The 11,813-nt window shown below is 30.1% G+C and overlaps 1 protein-coding gene across 1 annotated transcript; it reads right to left on the bottom strand.

The window, feature by feature from the left end:
* Positions 1–3,076: 3,076 nt before the first annotated feature.
* On the bottom strand, positions 3,077–5,456 carry LOC119685448 (decapping nuclease DXO homolog). The gene is made up of 4 exons (XM_038099726.1): positions 4,779–5,456; positions 4,569–4,716; positions 4,295–4,496; positions 3,077–4,225 (listed from the first exon to the last, which is right to left on the bottom strand). The coding sequence occupies exons 1-4, from the start codon at positions 5,275–5,277 to the stop codon at positions 3,995–3,997; spliced, it is 1,080 nt and encodes a 359-aa protein (XP_037955654.1). The 5' UTR covers positions 5,278–5,456; the 3' UTR covers positions 3,077–3,994.
* Between the last annotated feature and the right edge of the window lie 6,357 nt (positions 5,457–11,813).

The raw sequence follows: 11,813 nt of genomic DNA, 5'->3' as shown, positions 1-11,813 counted from the left end.
TACAAATAAGCAAATGTGGTTATTTGAAATACTTAAAAACACTATAAATATTTTATCTCTAAATTAAAATAAGTTAATGAGTAATTATAATTATTGAAAAATATGATTTTACAATTTTTATCAACAATTTTCTTGTCATTTCAACATGCTTAAGTCAGGACATCTCAAATAAACACATTTAATTCAAATAAAGTTGTCGATCAGATGTCAGACGTCAACATTAACAATCTTCAGCAATGGTTTCACATCCTTTCAATGAAAATTTAACATCGTTGCATATATTTTCATGTGGGTTTGTACAAACTTAACAGAGCAGTTAAACTAAATCCAATGCATGCTCCATGACGATTAAAGGAATGCAGACGTTTTCCTGTGCGCAAATGCTTTATCAATATTCAAGCATTAAACACGCATTAAGCACTGGAATGGGAAATACAGTATTCTGATTTGAATAGTCCAGCTGCTTCACTTATGTCGCATAGCAGCAGTAAATGTCTGGACATATATCAACACAAGACCAGACTATTTTGAAGGAATAATTGACAGATTGTTTTTATAAATTTTTATGTATTCTGGATTAAACATTGCAAACATGTATTCTACAGAGGTTGGCAACTAGTTGTGGTACATTTTTCAGCAAAAAGTATATACATATATAAGACTTTATACATACATATGTATATAGTATAATATTTTGAATAAGGTATGCGAATGGCATCGGTTTAGATACATACAGCACATAATTTATATAGAAAGACATATCTTCATTCAAAGTAAAGGTTTTAGAAAGTATTGCCAATAGAAAGTATTGAATTTTTATATAATTTCGTTGCATTAAAAAAGTAAAATAACAAAATTTAATTTAACAAATTTGTGTATCATGAAATGAAATTGTGCGTCCTTAGTAAAGATTCGATCTGTCAAATAAGGAAGAAATATTCACATTTTTACTCACCTTGATGGAGAGCCGCACTTGGCATTTGCCATTTTTCGTTTTACATGCTATGCAATGAAGTTACTGTCAATAAATTAACTGACGGCAAAATGTCAATGTCAGACTAAGCATGCAAACTCAGACGACATGTAGTTCTACTTCTATTGCAAGAGGCTGTTCTTGCAAGATTTGAATATAAATTAAGGTACTGCTGTTACATATTGGGCATCCATTAATAAAGCATCTCGTTGCCATGATTAAAGAAAAGGATAGAACTGAACACGTTTCAATTGCTCTGATTGAAAGAAGGATATAACTGAAATCATTTATATTGATTTGATTACATATATTGATTTGAAGATAGAACTGAAATCATTTCAATTGCTTTTATAACAATTTCAAAGTTTTTATATACAATTTTTGATTTTGCTTTCAGAAATAACGTAGATAGTCCTAGATATCATCGTCGGTACTGCCAAACTTCATGGGTCTATCAAGAAAGTGGAAAGTGTCCACTCGACATTCTTTTTCAGACCATATGATTTTAGAATTCATTCCAAACTTAAATGAGTCAAGTACCGCCAGTTTAGAAACTTTTAAAAATGTAAAACCAAAATGATAATTAATTTAGTATGATTGGGTTGCTAATATACAAAAACTAAATACTAAACAAATATTACTACCTTATAGGCATCTCACAGATTTCTTATTGAAAACATTGATATTCGATTGAATACGATATACAATTCTAATTATACGAATAATTACTTGAATACACAATAATCACGGTTTTTCAAATATTTTTTTAAATTATTTTGGCTACTAAAGTAACATACATAAGTGGAAACGTGCGTCTAAGCAAAAGTAATGAGGTAAGCAAGAAAGCGTACGTTCATCTTAAACCTGACAGTAAAAAATTGTTAAAATCTCCAAAAAGAGGAAATATAAATAAAAAAAGTAATAAATAAAGAAGATTTCTTCCAATTTGTCATATCTTCTGAGTGTTTTATTAACCATGTAATTTTTTACGCTGAAAATACAAGCCAAACCATAAAAAAAAATTTGCTAAATTGAAAAAGAACCAATTTGGTAGGTTTAAGTCAAAAAGACAAAAGTAGCTGAAAATTAGCTTAAGTTGAAAAAAAAAATGTTTGTTTATGAATTTATAATTTGAGCAACCAAAAGTAGTTTGATTATTTGTCGGTCATTGCCTTATTCCAAAAGTAAAGGAGACAATGAGAAACTCACTTTTAATAAATCAAAAACGCCAAAGAAAGTTTTCCAATTAATTGATTTTGTTGTACGCTCGATTTGCTTCCAACTTAAATAATATGAACTTACATGTGTTTGTCCAAACTTTTCTCATTTAAATAAATTGAATTAATTTTAATTTTTGTTCTGTAACCTAACCATTCCATATCTTGAATTAGTTTGTTGCAAAGGTAGGTCAGCGAATATGGCAACCATATGCCATAATCCTTACTTTTATCGCGAGAATCTTTAAAAGACAAAAACTAGATCCATCCAGTCCAATTTAAAAGGTTCACAGTCCTTTCTTTCTAACGGATAAATAATACGGCTAAATGTCAAAAAGTAATTTCCAAAAAATCAGTACCAAAAAATCTTCTGGAAAACAAAACTTGGCAATCGCAGAGAAGTCTTAAGTTTCTACAAGTTTTTCAATTAAAAAATGATACAGATAACTATATTAGTGACTAGAAAGAACTACAGTAATTCTTGTAAAATCTACATGATACTTGTAGATTAAGAGGATCTATGACCTATTTTGAGGTATGTACATCTAAAGTAAATTTAAGGATTAATTTTTTATTTTAAATTCAATTAGAAAATATCTTCGGAAATGAATATGCTGAATGAATGAATATGATTGTTCTCCTGATATATACTATTTTTATATAAATTGCTTTAAATGATTTTTCATTAAAAAAAAAATAATTTGATGAAGAATAATTGAAATGAGTAATTGAAGGACAAAAGCCATATTTTATGAACACTCTAAATGTGCAAAATAAAATGTTCTCATTAGTTCAAAAACACAAATATTTATTTAATTGTTTAATTTTGGGTATTTTATTTTTCTGTTAATATAATTAAATTAAATAAAATTAATTATGTATCATATTATAGACAAATATGCTGCTCAATAATCGTTACTAACTTAGAAAATCTTAACTTTTGGTTAATTGTTAACATTTCTCAAAGTGTCGATTTATTGTTTGTCGCTGCTACAATCAATTATGAAGCCGCTTAACTCAAAATGATCAGAAGACCTGAGATGAATCGGTCTTACCAACCTGTCAGTGATGAACTGTTAGCAGAAAACAGTAGCCAAAGTGCAATGTTCCGTGTCAAATAAAAAAGTTGTAACTAATCGTGACGTTTAATCTCTGCTGCTATTAACAATAAAAAATCGTGTGAAAATTTTTAACGGCTTGTAATGTTCCATGAAGAATTTTTCGGACATCAAATAATTTTTGGTCTGCCTTAAAAGCAGAGACCACAATATCTTTTTGACATTATCGTTCATTACTGCTGCTTCAAATCATATTGGCAGTCGCAGTTTTGCAGTCTGAATAATTGCAGTTACCGCATTGAGCTGTTGTTCATTTGTGGAATATGCAGGTTTGAATATCGAACCATGCCGTGAAGCCTAAGTGGTCATTATGTGTCACTTGCTATTGTTGCAAAACCGTTAAGAGAATGGATGAATCCATTCCTGTAGTTAAAAGTAATTACACGGATTAACTTTTACATGCGATTAATCGAAAAATTTCCTACTGATTTTGAAATCCATTGAGTTTTACAATAGCAGAAAAAAGGAGGAATTTTCTATGTGTTGCTTCATTATCAGATTTTCTTATCAGCTTGAGCGGATGCTGCTTCAATTTTAATAAAGTATCTTAAATTTTTTGGTTATTATGCTAATTAAATACATGACTGTTGGAGCTGGATGATTATAACAAAATTTTCGTCTTTTACAATATGAAATATTATTTGTAATTAATTTCTACTTTGTTTATATATTAATCAATAATTATCTTATAATGTTTTCTCCAATTTTTGGCAAAGAAATTCGTTAATATATCGTTCAGTTAAGAAAGAAAAGTTTGATTTGCCATTATGTACTTTATACTTGATTAAGTTATTGGCACCCTCTAATCGAAATTCATATACTGTGTATGGGCAATCAACTGAAGACATCTTTTCCTTAATATTTCTTAAGAATTTTTCCAAAAATGTAGTACCAACGTTTATGTTCCATGAATTTGACTAAAATAGAAATAGAAAATTACAAGAATTAAAAAACTACACTGCATTAGCTTTTGGATGCTAGCTCACTTTAGCAATTTTATATGGATTCACCCAATTTGGCTTTTCATTAATAATGCCATGTCTTGTTTTGCATCCTACATACATTGTGGATACATTTGCCAAATAACATTGCAACCACCAATGCAGGTACTTTTCTTTAGTCGGTCCATAAGGTGTTGTAAGTCGCATCCATATAAAGCGACAAGCATTAAGCTCCGTCATATTTTTTCTGTATCATAAAAAAAATACAAATAAAACTATATCTTTTAATAAAAATCACTTATATAATATAATTACATACAAGTCTTTAACTTCCGTGTCTGATATAATCCCTACAACTTCCGCTGAATATATCAAATCAAAACTTTTTAAAGTGGTTCGATAAATGCAATATGTTTGAATATTTTCGTCGATTGGTGTATCGGACACAATTGCTTTTTTTGGTGCATCTGCATAAGAAAAATATTTATAATACAGACATATTTACAACATACAAACACTGTCACATTACCTGATAGACAAAACTGCCTGAACTTGAAATGATGTGAATCAGTCACGCGGCGAAATTGTTTATATGTGTCGTGATTGGTTAGGTATATAACATTGTCAAACTTTGTTGCATAAATAGTCCATTCAAAACTTTTGCCATATAAGTATGGTGTTTTCATTATTGCATCCAGAACCGATCGACGACAGCAGATTTGCGTATTTCCTTGATGTGCTGTATTTAACACCGTTATGCCATTATCCAAAACGTACTTCTCAATTTGTTTCATCGGCTTTTTGTAGAAATTTTGGTTTCGAAAAATATATGTTTCAAATCCCTCGTTAAGATTTAATGGAACTTTCGGTTCCTTGAAATATTTTAAATTCGGTGGAGTTATATAGTCGGAATTGAAGGAGATGCGCATCATAATATCCACTATTTCTGGTTTCTTAATATAGGTAGATTTGTCAATTTGAGTACGATCATCAGAATTTAAAATCAAAAATTCTTTAAACTCAGACATTTTAAAAATTTATATATTCGATTATAACAATGAAGCTTCTTCAGTGATTGAAGTAAATTGTGAAGTACAAATTTCGTTTTTATCGTGTGCACTTTATTCACCCACACTTCTGTCGAAACCAAAACTCTAGTTTTTGATTTTCTAAATCAATGATTTGTATGCAAATCAACTGTTCTTGTCCGTAACTGACGAGAAACTGTTCCATTAAATATAAATTAAAGCTTACATCAGCCGTGTATTCCAGCTTATGGAACACATAAGCGATAAGTTATAGTCGTGGAAGCGTACATTCCACTGAAAAATTTAATGTTGCATAAACAGTTTCTTCCTAAGGCACAACTGTTTTCGATCGATTAGAATTTTTTGCTTAGCCAGCAATAAATATATCTTTACGATACTTGCATATCTTGCGACGCAGTTGTTATAGAGCAAATGCTCTTCTCTTATTCTCTTATATTCTTCTCTTATTCTCTTATTTATACAATAGAAATATTAAAGACCTTGAGTATAAAACTTTTTGTTAGCATATATTTATTTCATAAAATTGGATTTGTTATTTTGATATACTGATATCAGTAAGTAAGAAATTTGGGTTTCTAAAATAATAAAATTCTTCCCTACGACTTAAGCTACAAATGTGTACCTATGAAAGTGTATTCCTACGTGTTTGTTTATTTCGTACAGACTTTATTAAGTACTGAAGTATCTTTCTTGTTTATGGGATGATGTTCTATCTTCGCAAGTGATTGTCTTATAAGGCATGAAATGATTTTATGGTCTGTACTAATTTTAGTAACAAAACTGAGATGAGTTCATATAAAAATTTTGCTTGTGATTATATATTATTAATGTTACACATATGAGATAAATAAAAAAGTTCTAAAAATATTTTACTGCAAAACACACCTGTTAAATCCTGTATGAGTCGTTAATGCCTAACAAAATGAACTAAATTTGTGACTAAACTGGATTAAAGCGTTTCTCAATTAGTTCCATATACATATACATAAAGTACCTATGGTGCAATAAATAGTATCAATCGTGCAAAACTAGAAAAAATTTACATTTAACTTACACATTACTTAAGAACATGAAAATCGTATCACGTTTTTAATTTTTCTTATCAGTCCTGCCGACGATCTGATCACTTTGCTCGTTTTCGTTGAGGGCGGGCTTGAAATTTAAAATCCTAGACACTTCTAACCTGTAACCAGCTTAGCTTATATGTATTGCTAAATATTTATTAAAAGTATGCAGGCGTACTTTTTACTTCCTTACAGTAAAATCTTCTCTACACTGTCTTTACTACTGTGGATGCTGTTAGTGCTTGAATGCATCATAGCAACATATTATATCTTGTTTTGCGTTCTTTGTACTGCGTTAAGCGTTTAATGTGTAATTTATGTAAATGGCTGCGAGGTGTTGAGAACGAAGTTGAAGATACTGCAGTGCTGCAAGGTGTTACACATTGGTATGATTAATTACGACAACTGCATTCATTAATTCGCTTGAATGTGCAATTATTCATAGCTTGTAAGTTTTTATCTATTTTCATAATTTTTAAATTAAAATTCTTCTACTCAACGCTGCTAGGCTATCACGTTTATTATTGGCGCTCTCTTGACAATTAAGCAGACAAGGAACAGAAGTGCTCATGTATGTCCTATTAATGCATTCAATCTAGGCGTAATGCCAATAATCTGTAATACATAGAATGTAGAATACTCTTGAAAGATATTGTCTTTCTTCTGGCATTAAAAATGTGTTCAAGAGATAGACAAAAGACGGCTTTTAAAAGTTTGATTTTGTTGCTTTCAGAAACTCTAACATTGGCTCATTGCTTATTTAAACTTATTTCATTTTATATAAAAATAATTATTTTTTTAAAATTTTCTTAATTTTTAGTTTAAGTATCTTAAATTTTAATACTAAATAGGCGCGTCTATTAATTGAAAGCTTGTGGCCTGATGTCCTGCTGTTTTGTTTGATTTCAATCGAAATCCATGCGCAGTGGGCATAAATCAACACGTAGTCCGCATAATGTTAAGTACTTTGTGATACTTGTTAAAATTAGTAGCAGAAGGAAATATTCTTGAATTCGAACTAAGTTGTGGTTTTGTGAAGATACATTTTTTTTATCTGCAGTTATTTAATAGATTTACAAAAAGTATTAACTCACATTGCTTACTTGATTAGAATTTTGTTGATCACATTCGCTCTTAGTGTGCGTAACCAGAATATGGAAAGACTAAATTAAGTAATTAAAGCTTTTCCAGACTTTCTACTATACAATTCCACTTAAATCAGAAAGCAATGAATATTCGCTAAAATAACAAATACACTCGAATACTATATACTAAAAATAGTAACAGGGTGTGACTAACAATTTCAGTTTGAACACTTAAATCAATGGACTTGAATCGAAGTTCTATGTACCTACTTCAGTTACATATATGTATACCTTAATTCAAAGTTTTCTTCAGGAGCTTTCATTGTCACTTCATGTTAATAAATTTTTATGTAATGAACCCGAGCTCTTTTGTCTATATTACTATATATATGAACCTAATTTCAGATGTCCCGTTAAGGACAAATTATAATAGTTTTATTTCCTCTCCATTCGCTTATTTATGTTCAATACGTCGTTAACTTTACACTAATGATCAAATTTGTCATCATATGGCGAAACATGTAGTCAGTAAGTACTCATTAACTATCTTGTAATGATTTGCAGCCACTTCCGAACCAGTTCAGTAAGCTGATTCCAAAGTGTGTGTATATATAAGTACAAGTAAGTATGTAACTGTGTAAGCATTTATCTCATATTCGCTTATTTGAATAAAATTTTGTTTTGACAATATTAATTAAACTACACGAAATTTTGCTACTACCTGCTGGTGTACTCGTATGCATTACGTGACAAGGATTTTAATTAATAACGTTTATTATTTTTAATAACTACAAAATGGAAATTTATGTATCTGACATGAAATAAATGTTTAGCAATTTAAAAACTTTTAATATTTACATCGGAGAACAATAATTTTATCTATTAGTTTGTGGCTTATCCTAGCGTTAATATAAAAATTCACTTTAAAGTACTCAATTCAACAAAAAGTTGACTGAAGTTTACTTCAGAGAAGTAATTGTATAGTATCACATTTTACAAACAAAATTAATAAAATAAGCTACCTAATTAATAAATATACTAGCAGCCAATTTTTAGTTAGTAATATTAAGACAAGCCAAAGTCAATCGAGTTTTATTGTGTTCTGCAGCTACTACACCTACTTCTGGATAGGTCGCGTTCAATAAGTAGTTGGTAGGTCGTCGTAGAATTTTTTTTAAGTAATTTCATTCTATGGTTTATGTTCTTAATGAAGAGAATATGGTCATGTGTAGTATAGTATTTGTACAACTTCAACCTATGAACAATTTTCTTAGCAATCCCACCACAACATAGTCCTTTAGGCAGCTGCTGAAAGACTTCATCATTATTGTGGTTATTTATGGAAATGAAGCAGACGCCACAATTACATCTGAGAAGTAAAGGTTAATTGAGCATAATTTTTTGGATCTATTCGACAACGTGCTATGGGACTTTCTTGGTAAGCAACCAACCTATCGCGATAGTGGATAGTTTCAGGGCCATTTGAAGATAATCGCCTGCATACATCAGGATTCTCTTGATTTATATCGCTAAGATATAAATTAAATTCCTAGCCTATCTAGAGCATTTTCTTGAATTCCAGCCGAACCATCCAATCCTCAACGGTTCTTGGAGCTCATTCGGTTGAGAAATAATGAGATTGCGACAGTGACGTAGAATATCACGAAGCAAGAGGATATCAAAGGGGATTATAGGTCGGTCAGTTTTGTGATATGTTATAGCGATATAATATTTATGCAGTATCATTTTATTTATCAACTTCTTCCTCATAAATATTAATTTGAAAATATTCCTGGAAATTTAATAAAAAGTTCTGCTTTTTAAACTTAAACTAATTTGGATTTCTGGAAAAAGGGCATTAGTTTTCGAAAGTACACTCAATATTGGATAATAAATTTTGCAAATAAAAACGATGAAAACTTATTCTGTTTCTTTTTTTTATTTTATTTGATTTTATTTTATTTTATTTATTTTTATTAATAAATTTTGCAAATAAAAACGATGAAAACTTATTCTGTATCTTTTTTTTTTATTTTATATAACTTTTTTTGCTTATAAATATTTATATGCTAAATATCTGCGTGAACGCTAGCTTCTGCATTTGTTATGTATAAAGAAGGGATTGTAAATATTTGTCTTTCTCTGTAGCGAATTTTAAACGATTTTATTAAAGAAATTTTGTATTAAAAAACTAATAAGTATGTTCCTGTATGTAGAAAACTATAACGATATCAGATATAACGAAATCATTTCAAAATGTTTATTTCACCAAATATGATCTCAAGAGTGCCAAGCGTTCCTTATGATTAATTACTTAATCATAGACAGTATTGAAACGGGAGTACAAGCCACAGGCGTCGATGATCAGTTAAATATCATTAAATAAATAAACAAATGTATATAAAAGTAAACAAAAATCCATCAAGGAAAGACAAAACTTCTCAGAATCTGAAGATGCAGTTCGTAAAGCGTTAATGAAGTTCTCTACTGCCTACGATGAAACTTACAACGGGGCGAGAATATTCGAAACGGCACAAAATCGTGTCATCAAAATTTTATCACTTAATTTTTTATCGACTGTGACAAATCTGTTGACTGCAGCAGAAAAAATTATAAACACAAATGAAAATTCCACTTGTGGATATGTTGCAGATAGGAAACCACATAACCATTTTCAAGTGACTATATCTTGCGTAGTCAATCACACGTGCTATATTTCTGTTCCATATAATGTTTCAAATAAAATGGAAAATAAATAGATGAGTGACTTGCCTATATGTGCCATATGACTAAGTATATATGTATGTAAGTATATAGTTATATAGTAACTCCCGCGCGTTCTCTTATTTTAATGTCAAGAACTTCACGCGTGCTGATGCTGTTGTGTTGGTCGTGGACACTGCAGCGGTCGCCCGCGCCAGTTGCTGACATTCAGAACTGAGATGTTTTCGCTCGAGCTTTTCGCACGAACTTCATGCAAAGTTCAAAGTAATTGTTGTCAATGTTGCCGTTACTGACGTTACTGCCGTTACTGTCGGTGACGTTGTTGACATTTTCATGTTTAATATCATAAAAAATATGAAATTCAAATGAGATTTATTTAGTTTTATGCATAAAATGTGAGTAAATTTGTGCAAAGTCTCTTGGGTGAAATGTCAGTTCATACATTTGAGCAATGAAACCTAAATATATTTTGTGGACTTACGTTCTTTGCTTGATTCGGAGTTGTCAACTTCTAATTTTAATTTAAATAAAACATTAGAAACTCAAAACGTGATGCTTTTGACATCGTTTTATTTAAAAAAATAAAAGAAAAATGTTAATGTGGAGTATTGATTATTTCTGAAATGTTTCTAAATGCTGTTAGCTTTGTTTTATTCTTCATAATAAAATACATACAGAAATAGAAATAAACTCATTTAGAATAATAACTTCAATAATTTTCTCTAATTAATTTTTTTCCGGCATTTCCGGACCTATGAGCGATTTTTACAATCTTCGCAATACCGAACCTCTTGATTTTCTGAAGCTCTTTGAGTTCTTTTCTGACCACCTAACTAACTATTATATTACTTATTTAAGTATTGTATCTATTAAGAAATAAAATTATTTATACTTAAAACCACGTTTCTTTATAACGAATATTATTAACATAAAATAGCCATGGAAACCACTTCATGTTGAAACTGCAGAACACAAAATTAATAAAGACAAATTATAGCAAATCCATTTTCCTGAACAAGTAAATTGTAGGTGCGGCTACATAAAGTCCGAATCGCTTCCTCCAGCAACTAAAACGAAATTAAGTGTTCAACACATGAAATTTGTTTTCATGGCATTAATTTGCCACCTCTGAACCTCAGAACTTAACCGTGTTAAACTAAAATGAATGCAATTTATTATTTCATTGCCAAAACTCTCAAACCCAGAAATGCAATAGAACTCAATTCTTGTAGGTTAGCTACTTTCAGTAAGTCAATGAACAGTTTGCAGTACCGTTTGTCAGCCGTGAACTCGTTTATCTTCCAATGTGTAGGAAACGTGCAATTTGAAATTTTCTTGAAATGGATCGATTATTGACCGCGAGAAGGGAAAGGTTGGGCAACTCCTACGTTAAAGTGTTATTACCCAAATCACTGCTGGCTCAAGCGGTGTACACTTAAAAGGCGGTTTAATATGCGAAGTGCCATTGAGTGCAATGAAAAGTTGTTTTACTTAAAAGTATTTGAAATAGAAATGACACCATAGAACTATAAAAATTACTTTTTGAACTTAAGTAAAAGTAGAAATTTACCCTAGAAAAAAAAATTTGTTTGAAGAATTTTTCTTTTCGAAAGTTATTTGCATATATTTACAAGGAAAAATT

This window comes from Teleopsis dalmanni, chromosome 2, assembly GCF_002237135.1.
Source record: "Teleopsis dalmanni isolate 2A chromosome 2, ASM223713v2, whole genome shotgun sequence".
Taxonomy (NCBI): Eukaryota; Metazoa; Arthropoda; class Insecta; order Diptera; family Diopsidae; genus Teleopsis; species Teleopsis dalmanni.
This window is presented reverse-complemented; position numbering and strand designations above follow the sequence as displayed.